We start from the raw sequence: 15,159 nt of genomic DNA on the forward strand, positions 1-15,159 counted from the left end.
TACTCACTGACAGAAGGCGTAGGAGGCGGTGGGTGGGAGGGATGGATGGAGAGCATGTGCAGCTAGGTTTGCAGATCCTCAGTCACAGAGCTGGAACACACTGAGGCCATGGTCCTTGGACTGACTATCGTTACTGTGACAGACTAATCTCTCAGCCCCTCCCCTTCACCCAGGCAATACATCAGTGCTTGCATTGTGCCACCTGCTGGTAGGTAGGAGGTTGGCCCAAACAGACAGACAGACAGACAGACAGACAGACCAGACAGACAGACAGACAGACTCCAACAAGTGGTCCCAGGAATTAGCCACTGTCACGTCCCATCGTTGATCGTTTAATCTCTTGGATTCACAGCATCTTTCTGTATGTATACTTGACTGATAATGTAATGCTCTGTCTAGCTAGACAAACCCAAGAAGAGATGAATGAAATGTTTCACAATATTAAAAAAGAAAAAAAGTTTTTTGAAGCAATATACTTTTTTATTTCTTCTCTTTGTTAAAGAGAGAAAAGGGAAAAGGAAACAAGAAATAATTGCAAATGTGAACTCTATGATTTGTCACATCCACATAAGCTTACTCCAGGCAGTTGTGCACCTTAGACACTTGACACATCTGTATACTAATCATAAGGACATTTAATCCCATCACACGGCTAGCTTTGAATCATCTTAATATAATGGAATGCTGGTGTTTCACACCTGACTTCATCGGTGTCACTGAGTACACATTTCTACAGTTTCTTTTCCGTTTTTATTATTATTGGTATCATTTTTTGTCCATAATGATCCATGTCAAGAGAAGAGCTTCCCATCAAATTCTAATCCATCAACCCAAGGTGTGTTAAAAGTGGCAATGCTCAATGTGACACTAAGCCTATGTGACACAATGCCTTTGTATACATGACAAAAATCAGAACATTGCATGAGATAGTCTATTAGTGCACCTGATAAACTTGCCTTTATTTTCATGTTCTTGAAATCATTTGAGCAGTATTGGAATTGCAATAATTTCATGTGAGTGGGGGGAAATGGATTTCACTATCATGACCCACTTCTCAAAATCCAGAGGTAAGTTTGACAAAGTAGGGCTGTCGTCTATCCACAGTCAGCAAGAGAAGAAAGGGGTGGGGGTTTTGTGGGGGGGTATACTGGAGAAGAGAGAAGAATTAAGAAGCCTAATGGCCCCTCTGCTGTTTGTACTGTATTACTGCGATTTATTTTCACCAGAATGTACTGATTTCAGCTGTGAAATGTTCAACCACCACCGAGTTTGTGGTGCCCAAAATTGTAAAAATTCCGAAGCAGTTCATTGAGAGTTAAACCTCTCTGTACCCTGTGTCTTTCATTTGAAGTTCAAACTGATTGGAACCTCTCCATCAAAGGCAAGTTAAATGTAAGACTGCCATGATTCCAGTCATGAACTGTATATATACCTATCTTTGTATGTATACCAATAAATCCTGTGCTCTAATAAAACAATACTCTGAACTGAAATGGGTAAAATTAAAACATTTGTATTAATCCACAAATAAAAACAATCGTCACTCAAATATATTAATGTTTATGACATTTAAATGAAAAATATGCAAATTAGGAGTCACTACTAAGTATCATAGTGTATATACGTACACCAGTATGTAGTCACCTTTTACCAGGGAAGAGCAGCAGGACATACTGTAGGTATGCTTGCTGTATTTTTATATGCCTATATTTATTAATATCAGATTCAGGAGTTGCCCCGCAGCCCCAATAAGAACTTGTAATAATAGCTGATTGAGTAGTCAGTGTGTCTGTGAGAGGTGCGCTAAATTTATATATTCCAGACAAGAAAAAATCAACTAGCCTGGGCAGTTCAGTACATGCTGCTCTGGGTAACTGAAGTATTGGTGACTAGAGTGAAGTACAGTATGCTGTGATCACGGAGATGAACAGACATTAGTCCTCTTATTGTTTGTTTGTCATCTATGTCAATTTTTTTTTCATATATAACAAGTACAATTAGAGTTAATGTCAGTAAAATGTCGCTATTTTGACACATTGTACTCACATTAAAGACAAAGGAGGAAATCCACGTGCAGAGAAACACAGACAGCAGCTGAGATTTCCTTCAAATGTACTCGCAGTGTGTTTCTGTCCTCCATCCTACCAAACTGCACCTCGAATATGTAAAAACGACAAATTAAGAGTCTTCCTTCCTCTAAAAACACCAAAAGTATATCTCAGATGCAGCCGTATTTGAATTCACTGATTTGAGGATTGTAGTGACAGTGTGCTGTGTCTGTCTGTGTTACTGCAGCCTTCAAAAGAGCTGAATGAAAATAGATGAGCTATGTTAGGATGTGAATGTTAGTTTCATTTGTCAGTCACTGTTTGTTTTTACATAAGTGCCATGTCATGCAGTCTGCTGAAGCGGTGGTTCAGAAGAGAAAACAACTAGTTACTGAAACATGAGTAACGTTTCATTTGCCTGGACACTGGTCTGACAGTGAGCCTGTCATTGCAATACACATTTCTATCATTGGAATAGGAGCTATAGTATTTTCATGTGGCTGTAATTGTTCTGATTCATTGCTCATGGCAGATATTTAGCCCGCATCACCATGTGCGTTTTAAGTGTTTGCTTCCCATCACTTTTATGAAACCCACGGGGGATTTTTTTCCACTATGTTATAACAGTAACAGTCGAAATTAAATAGGCAGCATAAACAGTGAAGAAAAAATATTGTGCAAACTTTGTTTCCTTCATTGATGGTCTTACAAGTGTGTATGTCTTTGTTACTTTACATTACAACTTGCTGCTATGACATTAAATAAACCTCCAAACCTGCTGATGCAAACTTGACGTGGAATTGATGTGGACACACACGCTGGTCTCATGCACACACACACACACACACACACACACACACACACACACACACACTCCTAATAGCAAGAGTTTGATCCTTACATTGATTTCAGCTGGTTCTCTACTCAGTTGCACATTCTTAAAGCAAACAATCAGCTCTCACTGCAACTCTGTCAGCCTCCATGAATGTGAAGGTGAAGCCTCCAGCTGAAAAGACACAACATGATCCTCTGAGGCGGCCGCACTGATAAGCATCAACTCTACATGATTAGCTCCACACTCTCTATGGTTCGGCCTTGGTGCTTCCAACCTCATGAGACAACTTTTGGAGGCCATACGTAAGATATAAGAGTAACATGTCAACACTCTTAACTGATTACAATGATGAAAATACCTTTTTTAGGAACATCAATGTCTGTGTGTGTCCTTCACATAAGTGTTAAGCGCCCCCTGGAGTTTAGAGCTGACCTAGCCGTCACACTGACACTACCGCTCGACTGAATCATTGGTGGAAATCAACTGAAGGGCTGGTATTTCTATCCAAACTGTGTCCATGTCAAAGGGTTATCTAAATGCTTCAGAGCCGTCCCGCTCGCTTCTGTACATACAGAGACTGGTACTACACCAACATTTTTATGCTGTATTTTTGGCTTTCTTTTAGCAACCAATGAAAATGCTGAATCTCATCCGAGCTACGTGCGTGCACTTTTAAATAAAATGTGAGTGGACATGTGAATAATTTATGTGAGTAAAAATAAAGGCTCATGCTACTTTTGTTTTGCACTAAAGTACAGCCCTGTGCACAGTGTAAGACAGTAGTGGTGATGCAGGGTCTATTCTATAATGAAACACAGAAACATACATACATGTATACAGTATTGCACAAATTCTGCACAACTTGATGTATGTTTTAAGAATGTAAATTTTAATTATGATTTTGTTTATTGAACTGAATAACATCTGCCAATATCTGTCTGTGGAAATATGAAATATGGTCTCATAAAATCTGTTCATCCCTTGATTTTGCCGTTGTATTTTTTCCCTGTAGGGTTGTAGCGTTAATGTTACACTCGTTCAAAGTAAATATCCTTCTATAATTGAGAGGAATCTTTAGATGCTTCAGATGAATTGTTGGGATTCAGTTGGCTGATTGATCCCAACTGCAGGATATAATGTATTCAGTAACACTGTATTCAGACATCTATAGCCATGCCATGAAATAATGAGGAGAGAAAAACATGCAAACCTCTAGAGCTCTCCTAAATAACAGTTTATTGGTCTGATCAAATGATTTTACTTGTGTTAAACTGATGCCATCGATGAGACATCATCTGTTTAACACGGCGCAGTGGGAGCGGGGTCCTGCTCTGTGACAGATAAGTGTGTGTACACATTTAGAGTGGTGACTACAGTAACCTCAACAATCCTTACACACTGTCCTCCACCAGATTCTATACATATCTGTCAGGTTTACCAGTTACACTTCAACCCAACTGTGAGGGAAACCCCACTGTTACTTATTTTAGAGGAGTATGACAAGAAGTATGTTAAATCTTTTATTGGGAGTGTCTCATCCATTCAATGAGTCTAGTAGACTGGACACAGCCTCTCTGCCTGCCATGACGCTGTTGACTCAGAATGACCGACTGAGCTCACTAAGGGAAGCCACGTGAGTTTGGACCTCGACCTTTCCAGCTCTCCTCCGTGTGCTTCGTGGCTGAGGAGGTGGGATGGTCCACACTGTGGCCCATCCTCAGGGGAGACAGAGTCCTGGCTCAGTCTGCTGCAGGAGGAGCAGCAGAAAGAGGTCAGCCTCCAACTGGCAGCTCGGCCCTTCAAAACAATCTGTTATCTATCTGTTATTACAGGAGGAAGAGTGGTGAGCTTGGCATGTGTTGTAATGAAGAAGAGGTGCCTGATCAAGCGTTTTTTGCGGCCACAAAGAGAGCATAAATACAGATTTTTAAAAGAACTCCTCCTTTTTGTACAACGCTATTGCTGATCCTGTTCCTGCACTGTTTCTGTGTGGATTCCTGGACTGTGGAATGACCCAGGCAGCTTAGACAGACTTGGAGCTTGATCGTCGACGCGGTGGGCTGATGATAATTTTTTCCACAGAGAAGTGTTGTTATGGATGGCTGAACCTGTTGGAGGGAACTGTTGAGGGTAGCATTAGATTAAAATGTGTCACAGAGTGTAGACTTCAGTGACCATATAGGATCATATAGGAACCAGCCATAGCTGCAGATGGTGCAGTCGTAGTAATCAATGAACCTTTCTTTCCTTTTCAGGCCATATTTTCTTTATACTATAGAGCAGAGCAGTGTAGTGCACACACACAGAGAATGGACTTTATTTGGCTCCCACATTCTGTCAGTATGTTTCATACATACATACATACAGTTCCTCTTATCTGCCTTCTCTCTTCTTTCTGTGGACGACGTCACGGACCTTTCTGGTGCTGAGGGCGTCACGTGACCTGTACTTCCGCATGCACCTGGGGGCGTGGCTCTGCCTGTACACCCGTCAGTGCACTGCAGCTACGGAAGCCCTGGAGTTCAGCGAGATATTGAGGGAACAAGCGTTGTGAAAATGGCTAGCTGGGGAAGGGTCGCCGCTGTCTTGAGGAATGTTTTGAGGAGTCCTCGGTCTCTGAGGGGTTCAGCCCTGCACCGGGCGGTCGGCCCTGCTGTCCTGGGCTCTGTAATAGGGACTGGGCTTATCTTTTACCACCAGCACCGCGCGAACAACAGGACTGTGCCCTACGCCGTCTATGCTGAGGAGCAGAGAGTGAGTACACACCTAACTCAGCTAGCTAACTGGGAAAAGTTTGTGTTGTCGAACAAACACACAGGCAGGTGTGACCACTCTACCTCTCACACGTCTGCCTGTTTAAATATTAAGCCACAGGTGGCTGAACATGGCGACACATTTGTATATTAAGTACAAAAAGGGCGTCAATACCGATAGTTCGTGTTAAAAAGCCCCCAGCTGTCACTCACCGACACACAGAGCTCAGTGAGCCGCTGTCGGCTTCCTGTCAGGCCAACTATGAGTGTCTCACTTGTGTCTGCTGTGCTGATCCAGGAGGCCGCAGCTCCACAGATGTCTGCCAGAAAGATGAGATTCATCCAGTTCGCCTCGGTGGTCTACGAGCAGGAGCCCTGCATGACCCCCAGAGACTTCCTGTACTCCGTGATGCTGGAGAATGTCGACCGTAAGCTGCCACAGTGTGCTGCTCCGTCTGTCCTTTGGGCCTCATTTGTGCTTTATAGAACAACTTATTCGTAGTTTTGGCTTATTATCCCTACAAAAAACTGAGTCCTGGTGATTTCATCAGTCTTGATGGGTGGGTGTTGGGTGTTCATTGTTCTTGCAGGCTGATCATAGGAAGCATCAGGTGCACAGCTCATGCAGGAACCCTCTGTAGTTGCATAAAATGAACCAAACAGCTATGTTGCACAACATTTGAAGTACAGCGGATGAATGACATGTAACGCAACAGACTTTCAGAGATATGAAACCAACGTACATGCTTGTCTATGTAATATAGACTTTCTGTTTTTTGTCATGTAGGAAAGCTGCAGAAGAAGATTTTAACAAAACAGGTGTGTTTACATCGTCACACTGTGGAAGTAAAGTCAGTTCCAGACTGCACCCGTGGAGCACCGTCACCACTTTATTCTCTTCTCTGTTTCTTCTTTATGTCTTTATGCAGGAAGTTAAGTCAATGTTGGAGGCTGCCTCTAAAGCTCAGGCTGGTAATGAGCTGTTCAGGACCTTAGGAGACAATGGTAAGTCTTCAGTCTGTCAGCAAGGTGGCGCTAACACACAGGAGCTTCAGCTCTGGTCTCCTGCACCCACATGCTCAGACTGCATAGATCCAGTTCACACCTGACGTCAGAATGTGATAGATCTACTGTCTCATTCACGTTGAATGTTCTCTGTGTGTCCTTCACAGGAAAAATCACAAACACATGATTGCAGATTATGAGTTTTCAAAGTTAGTCATTGTAATTTGTGTCCTCTGTGTCGTGCAGGTTTGATATCCTACACAGAGTATCTGTTCCTGCTGACTATCCTGACCAGTAAGTGACTCCTAAACCTTGTGTGAGCCGCTGGGCCTGACAAGGTGTTCCCCAGGCTCAGTAATATTGTGCTGAATGGATTTGCCTGTGAATTTTCAGTAAGAAAGCTTTTGTTCCCGCTGCTGCTTCTGTCTGAGCTTTGCACACCTGCACATTTCAGCCTTAGACCTGATTTGTGCTTTATTTCCCAACACTGTGTCCAAAGCTGTGTTGAGAAATGCTACTTTAACTACTTTAACCCAACAACCGTAGTGCATGGATTCACCTGAGGTTTTCTCCAGTATTCCCATAGTTCAGGTAACTGACTGTGCATTGCTGTTGCAGAGCCGCGCACAGGATTTCATATAGCTTTCAAAATGCTTGATGTTGACGGCAATGAGCAGGTGGACAAAAAGGAATTTCTCAAGGTAAGACCTCTGATGTATCAGGATTTTTTATAATGGCAAGATTAGTATAATGTAGTAACATTGAACACAACACAGACAGTTTCATATGTAAGTCATGGGACATAGAGAACTGTGGTTTATTCAAATGTCTGTGTGCTCTTGAAATATTACCACCTTTTTAACGCTGCCTCAAGCACTGATGCCACCACAGTTGTGAGTATGAAGCATGGCACCGTATGAAGGTGAGGGAGAGCCGTGCTGCACTGCCCGTCCCTCCACTCTGTTTTCCGTCCGTCATGTGTTTGCATCTCTGCAGCCTGAGTCAGCCCCTCGGTGCTGTCCGTTTATTTAAAGGCACTAGACATTTTTGTGTTTGTTCCAGCGGACTCGTCCTCAGCGACGACAGGAGAAGGCCTCTGGGTGCTTAGTGTAGATCAGGCCCAGGCTAGCAGACTGCATGCTGGCACGTATGCACCTTGTGTCGTATTTTCATGTTGTGACTTGGTGCACAAGCTTAGAGCATTGAGTAAAAGAGTAGAAGTGCATGGATTCTCCCCCACTCATGTGTGTGACTTCAGATGAGAAATGATATCTCTGCTATGATCAGTATGTTTTTTTTTTGTGATAGTTCAGAGAGGACAGAGGTTTTTGACATTCCAAAGAATCCAGTGCAGAAAGTCATTTTTAACTTCTCAACTTTTTTTTTTTTGCTTTTGAAGCTGAAGAAAATCATTGGAAAAAGTAAAATGAGAGTTCCCAAAGAAGTGAGTATTCACATTCCCCTTTCAGCATCACTAACACAGTGTCATGTCTGCCCATTAAGTTTTAATGGAAGCAACACATGACATTGTTTACAGAAAGCGGTGGAGGACGGGGAAGGTGTGAACACAACACTGCAGGCCTACTTCTTTGGGAAGAGAGGAGAAAACAAGCTGCAGTATAAGGAGTTCCGCAGGTGAGGAAACATCCACACTGGTCACACACTGGTCATTACACCAGCCAGGAGGAAATGTCCCCTGCAGGCTGGTCTGATGACACCACTCACTAATGATTATTTTATTTGAAAATGCAACGATGGTTCAGTGATGAAATCATTGTATGATGGATTCACTAATTAGACACAGATGTTTTCATTGTGTGCGCTGTGTGAGAATGTAAGGCCAAGAGTAAGACCAGAGCCACACTGACGAATCAGCAGAGGTTTAAGCTGAAGAGACACGTCTGTGTGTTTCCTTTTGCCCTCAGTAATGAGCTTTGGCTTTTACTTCCCTTATTCATTATGCCTTTCTCTTCTTGCCTTTTCATTTGACTCAGACATGTTGGACCTGGTTGTAAAGAATGAATCTCTGTTCAGAGTGATGAGTTGGTTGAATGGTATTAATGTGACCACGTGTTCTCACAAGCCTCAGCAGGACTCTCAGTTCTCCCAGCTTCAGATTTCCAGCTAACACTGTGTGTTCCTCAGGTTCATGGAGGACCTGCAGGCTGAAGTCCAGGAGATGGAGTTCCTGCAGTTCTCCAAAGGTATGGACACCATGCGAAGAGAGGACTTTGCAGAGTGGCTGCTACACTACACCAACGAAGAAGACAATGATGCCTACTGGGAAAACATGAGGAGGAAGATCCCTGCCGGCCAGGTGAAAGGCCTTTCCTCATAGGAATGCAGTGAAACATCATCGTATGTAGCACTAAATGTGACTGTTTCTGTGTTGCAGAGCATCACATTTGACGAGTTCAAAGTCTTCTGCCTCTTCACCAACAATTTGGAGGATTTTGCCTTCTCAATGAAAATGGTCACAGAAGCCAACCGTCCTGTCGGAATGGGTAACAGCGCTCTACTGATGAGATTTTAGAGTTAAAATGTCTCTGAACACAACAGTATATACAGTTGATGGCTCTTCCTGTCGCTGCAGCCCAGTTCAAGCGAGCTGTGAGGATCGCCACAGGCCATGATCTGTCTGAGAATGTGCTCGATACGGTCTTCAAGCTCTTTGACATGGACGGAGACAACTGCCTGAGCCATAAGGAATTCATCGGTGTGATGAAGGACAGAGTCCTGCGAGGTCTGAAGGTCAGTCCGTCCAGCTTGACCTTTTTATATTGGCTTTGATATGTCTGCAAAGAAATGTGCACCTTACAGGAAGCATTTGACGTTCTGGGAGATGAGCTCACTTGTTTTCTTCTGTGCATACAAGATCGACACTTACGTTACTTAGATAAGATAATTGTCGTCGGTCCTTCTCGTAGATGAGACAGACTGCTCTCAGGGCACATTTTCAATTTGACACTAAATCACGGCGCTGTCAGATATGACAAACACTGTCCTGCCCTCAGGTGCAGCCTCAGAACGGCTTTTCTGGCTACTGGAAATGTGTGAAGCGAGAGACCCTGAAGGGGGCTCAGGAGGCCCTGGGGGCCACTGGCTGCCCTATCTGAACCTCTGAGATGTCCCAGGACTCATCTAGTAGATGACCACTCACACCACTGCTGACCTTGGTGTCTTCTAATCATATAGGTTGTGTGAACATGACTAATGTAACCAAGAACTTGTGCACACGTTTACAGCTCAACAACATATTGTCTATATCAGCTAAACAACTGTGGCTCTGCTGGTGGTGTTTACAATATTTTAGTGTGGTGTTGGCCTCTTGATCAAGTTATGCTTTTTCTATTCAGAATGATCACTTTTAGACTAATGTAGCACTTTTCACACTGTTGGTTACATGCAGTGTGTTTATAAAAGTAGACGCGTGTGGTTTAAGGGACAGATACGAATTGTAGGCTTGTACCACAGACGGCTCTTTCTATACAGTCTGGTTTATACAATATCCTGTGTGGCTTTATCATGTTTTTGTCGAAATATTTATCAAATAAAGTTTTGAAAAAAATGCCAGAAGGTGTCGATGTGCTAAATATTTGAGGTTCACAGAATAAACCGGCTGTAGCTAATAACTATTTTGTAATTTATTGTAGAATTGACCTGTGAAGATCACGAGTATGTGGGGTAACCATTGCAGATCGTGGTGCTAATTATCTTACCATACATATAATTCAAAACGTAAATAGACAAAACAAGCTTACTTCTGTGATAGATGAACAAATTAGTGACTGATGCCAAGGTTATCAGTGAATACAGCATACACAGCTACAATACAATAAAATTACATTGAGCATGAAGCCATCTTTGGTCTTCTTATCACTATAAACAAATACATAGAAATTTGTATTGTATCAAAAATAGAAATTACATAGCCATATTGAAAGTAAATTCACATTTTTGACATACAATATAAGGAGATTACCTAAGAGACATATTGTGGGATTACATTTTTTCAATCCTTGGCTTTAAGGACCCAATGGTTTTGCCACATTTTGAACATTCATTTGTTTTTCAAAGAATTGCATGTTTCTGTCAATCCATCTGCCAACACTGCTGTCACCCATCTGTACAGGACAGAATGCAAAGTATAGAACAAAAACACAAATGAAAGACAAAATAGATTGTCATTCTTAAAACAAGCATGTGCTTTCTAGCCTGGGCTTTGAAGACGAGACCTGGTGAGAGGCCTCTGGACAGAGGGGGGGGGGTTGGTTGGTCAGGACCCAACATTCGGTTGTGATGTAACAGCTCAGCCTTCAAAGGACAGGTGAGGCCAGCCCCGACAGACGGACATGTCCCTCTTCTCCAGAGTGAGTCTTGTTGTGTCGTGGTTAACTGTGTGTGTGTGTGTGTGTGTGTGTGTGTGTAGCTGTCCTCTGGGGGTTCAGAGTTCTTCTGTTCTCACAGGCACACATGATGAACTGCAGCCAAAGTGGACCTCTGCTCGACTTAACAGGGAAGTGCTTTCAAAGTGTTTGATCCACTGTGGAGAAAGGAGAAAGTTGTGTGAGGGTTTGAGAACATGTTTGACAAACTGTAGGGCAACAAACCCTCAGCAGTGACACTGCAGGGTAAAGTTTGTAGCATCTGGTGTTCGCTGTCCAGGAGCATTTCCTGTAGACATAATGTGGTCTTTGTGTTTTCATCAGCACGAGAACAGGCTGTCACTTTGGGCTGTAGGTGAGATCAGAGTGGTCTACAGGGAATCTGTTTTGAAAAGTCTTTAAAAACACTGAGTTCAGTTGTCTCAGAAGAGGCAACAGGTATCAAAATGTCTTGAATTAATATTTTACTTAAATATCAGAGGACAGAGGTGAGCCAAGCTGTGCGCTGAATGCAGCCACAGATATCAGTGCAGTCACACCATCTACACTACGGGTACTTCATGGTGCATTCAGGTGCACCTTGTAAACACTGAAATCTTCATAGGCACAGTTTTTATTTTTACTATGACAGAAGACCAAGGATAGAAGCTAATCATACACAAAAAAAATAAATCGCATTTTGGTTTAAAACTGATTTAAAAGATTATTTGTCAAAACAGTCACCAATTAATTTTCTGTTGGTGGAATAAAGTGACCGGCTGATATCTCATTTGGTGAAAGCAGCAGACACCCTGGGTGTGATACCAGATCAGTGTCGACAGCATGCAGCAGAGCACAGAGGCCGGGGGTTAGTCTACAGCGCTGCACTGCTGGACCAATCAAAGCTGAGGACACGGTGAGGCCCTGTTACACAAGATGAACACTGGGAGCGAGCTGCACCATGAACATGACATCACAATGTTGAGTTTTTCTATCCTGTCATTTCACCTCTTTTTTTGAATTCCCAGAGCAGCTGGTGATTTTCTGTTTAGAATCCTGCCTCCACCTGATCTTTAAATCACAGCAGAACATCTGTGTGACTCCTGACATGAAGACCTTTGTTTCAGGTGAGCTTAATGAGGGGCTGATCATGTGTACAAAAAACATGGACTAAAGTAAATGAGAAGTGTAATGTGATTTAGCAGATGTACACTGTTCATGAAACTTTGCAGCATCCATGCAGTGTTCCACTGTAGTCCGTGTTTTAACACAACATGTGAGTTACATTTCCCACGTGAACAGGCTGATGAAGTTAGCAGAGACAACATTTCCATTATGGCTAAGAGCTCTTTACACTGCTAACTGCCCCCCCTTGCCCAGCAGTGTGCTGCCACATTAACGTACAGGAGCCTGCGAGGATCACACTGTGTGCTATAATAATGAGTAGTCACTGTTATTTAGAGGTCTTTTTGTGAGGTCATCTTCGTCTTGGTGACTACATTAAGTATATAGCTACTCTTCTGGTAGCATCTGGACTTGGCGCACCCTCCTGACAATGATTTAACACTTTCTTTGTATATTCTGTTGTATAGTTTGGAAGAAGGCAAATAACTGAACTCAGTTCTATGATGTAATTTCAAGACAAGCAGAGTCTCTGCTGAAAGAAGAAAACAGTGTGAGAAAGAGAAACTTTATCACTGTTGATGAGAACACTGCTCTTGTTTCTTGGTTGAAACTCTGGTTTTCTGGAGCCGCTCTTGTTCAGATCATATTTTTGTTTGTTTCGCTCAAACCGTGTTATTTGTTGTGAGCTTTATAATGTTAAAGCTGAGGGCAAAATGGGACATCCTAACCATTCCCCTGAGGACGGCTGCCATCTTACCATTCACCACAACAGGTGGAGATGTCAAGGGTCGCTCTCCTTCTTTACCGTCACGTCTCCGTCTCCAGCCAGGATGGTGGAGATTTCTCCCTGCATGAAGGCCCAAGGCACGGAGGATCCAGCCAGGGGACAGCGCTCCCCACTGGGGCAGTACACCTCCCCACCTTGACCTTGGCTGCGGATGAACCCTCGAGTACAGGGGAAGCAGAACTTGTGGTGAGGGACGGAGGGACACTGGACAAAGTGGGTGTCCTCCAAGCGCTCTCGGCAGAGGGTGCAACAGAGCAGGGTGCCCTGAGCGCTGCTTGTAGACTCCCCGGCGCCGGTGTTGCTGCTCGGCCCCACCGTGCTCAAACCCTGCCCCAAGGCTGCCTGGGAGACTGAGGTGGAGGCAGTGGAGGGGCTGCTGCTGGTGGGGCGCCCGGCTGAGGAGGAGTGGGCTGTGGACATGCTGGGGCTATCTCTGGCCATCTGGCTGGAGCTCAGGCTGTCTGCAACTCCCATGAGCGCCGAGATGGGTGAGGGCTGGCTGTGTAAACGGGGTGGGCCCTCTGGAGGGACAGCCATACCAGGAAGAGGTTCCATGCCCGAGTAAGCACCTCGGGGCCAGGGCTCTCTCCCTGGGTGATCGGACCTCCCTTCACTCTCTCCATTCTCAGAGCCCGGAGAAGCCTTTCTGCGCCGAGTTGTACTCTTCGATGGCACGGGGCGTCCAGCGGCTGCCATGGGCAACCCTGCATCTGGCTGTGGCAGAACCTCTGGGATTGGGGGCTCTTTGAACATGCGCACACCATCATTCAACAGCTCCGACAGCCCACGCCAGTCTCCCGTGCCTTGCCTTTTCTCGTATTCCACATAGCGAAGCCCAGAGTTCACCGCTTTGCCCGCATCTTTGGCCGAGTCGCGAAACATCTGCCTGACAAGGTCTGGGACTCCTGAGAAGATCATTCCAGAGCCAGCGGGATACTCCACAAACACCTTCAGCTCAAACTCTGGAGCTGTGCTGGCATCAAAGGCCAGAACCCGACCCATCAGATTATGGTCTTTCCTGAAGCGCACATTAAAGGGGACGCAGCTGCTGAGAGCTAAAAGTACCTCCCGGACTGCTTTAGGACGGTTTGGCCAGCCTTCGACCCTGCTGCGAGCCACCTCATTCAGTTCGGCCATCACTTCATTGTTCCTCCACACTGCAGCATCTATGCCCACCAGAGCTGAGGTGCTCGCCCCCACACCCAGGGACACAGCCTGTCTTCTGCCAGCGTCACCCATTATGGGGCCAGCTGAGACCGCAATAGGAGTGGCCCCTGCCCTGGACCCTGATAGTGGGGCTAAAAGCCCATGAGGGGCTGCTGCTACTAACCCCTGAGCTATCAAGGCATGGGATATGGTGCCATGAAGACTAGGAACTGCCCCCACTACAGCCCGACGGGTGTTGGGGCTCTGCCTGCTGCCCTCTGACAGGGCCACATCTTCAGCCCTGTGCAGCCCGTTGGGGAGGCGAGAGGACACCCCATACTCACCCCTCCCCCTATCTCCACGCTCTCCGTGCTGCCGCCCCACTTCAATGGGCCCGGCAGAGCTGGGCTTCCCCTGCTGAGGACCGGGGGACCGGCCGTCTAAAACTCCGTGCGTGCTCTTCAGCTGCCTGGCGGTCTCGATGAGGAGCTCTATTCTGTCCGCCCCGTCGTAGTTGACACATCCCCGGCACACGGCCTCGCTGAACTCCCACAGCATGGCCCAGGGCATCTTGGGCAGATCGCAGAGGTAGCACCATTGCCGTCTGGAGGAAGACTGCGAGGCGGAGGACATGTTGTTTACAGGCCTTGGACCAAACTTTCTTCGGAGGCCTACACGTTACGGTCTACGTTTCCAGACTATTCTTCACTTCTCTGACGCCACTCGCCACGCGCCGCGCATTTTACGATGGAAATTAAACGGAAACTGAGCTCAAAGCGCGACTGTTGACGACGGCATTTAAAACTTAGCGACGTCTTCTTTCTCGATTTGTTCGTGTCGGTCTGTGTGGAAGGAAGTAAAATGTCATAAGACACCGGAAACACCTACGCGACTGAGGCTCAGGGCGCGCTGGGAGTTGTAGTCTTTTTTAAGTGGCCGTTATGAGAACTCAGGTATGGGAGGTGCTGCCGGGAAAACTTCACACCCATCACCTGTGCACAGTTAAAAACATTTTCCTGGTCATAAAATACACGTTTGTATTTATGTTCTGTCAAAACAGTTCAAAGTGCGACTCTTATCCGCCATCTTTTGTATT

At 45.1% G+C, this 15,159-nt stretch overlaps 2 protein-coding genes across 2 annotated transcripts; one reads left to right on the plus strand and one right to left on the minus strand.

Moving 5' to 3' along the window:
* The first annotated feature begins 5,400 nt into the window (after nucleotides 1-5,400).
* On the plus strand, nucleotides 5,401-10,217 carry micu2 (mitochondrial calcium uptake 2). The gene is made up of 12 exons (XM_070843397.1): nucleotides 5,401-5,637; nucleotides 5,935-6,064; nucleotides 6,424-6,455; nucleotides 6,566-6,641; nucleotides 6,888-6,935; nucleotides 7,260-7,342; nucleotides 8,041-8,085; nucleotides 8,179-8,276; nucleotides 8,787-8,958; nucleotides 9,037-9,145; nucleotides 9,235-9,392; nucleotides 9,656-10,217. Exons 1-12 carry the CDS (start codon nucleotides 5,440-5,442, stop codon nucleotides 9,755-9,757), a joined length of 1,251 nt encoding a protein of 416 aa, XP_070699498.1. The 5' UTR covers nucleotides 5,401-5,439; the 3' UTR covers nucleotides 9,758-10,217.
* Nucleotides 10,218-10,279: 62 nt separating this feature from the next.
* On the minus strand, nucleotides 10,280-14,908 carry LOC139213453 (interferon regulatory factor 2-binding protein 1-like). The gene is made up of 2 exons (XM_070844156.1): nucleotides 12,888-14,908; nucleotides 10,280-11,184 (listed from the first exon to the last, which is right to left on the minus strand). Exon 1 carries the CDS (start codon nucleotides 14,694-14,696, stop codon nucleotides 12,912-12,914), a length of 1,785 nt encoding a protein of 594 aa, XP_070700257.1. The 5' UTR covers nucleotides 14,697-14,908; the 3' UTR covers nucleotides 10,280-11,184; nucleotides 12,888-12,911.
* Nucleotides 14,909-15,159: the final 251 nt, after the last annotated feature.

The sequence above is a fragment of the Pempheris klunzingeri genome, chromosome 14 (genome assembly GCF_042242105.1).
Source record: "Pempheris klunzingeri isolate RE-2024b chromosome 14, fPemKlu1.hap1, whole genome shotgun sequence".
In the NCBI taxonomy this organism is placed as follows: Eukaryota; Metazoa; Chordata; class Actinopteri; order Acropomatiformes; family Pempheridae; genus Pempheris; species Pempheris klunzingeri.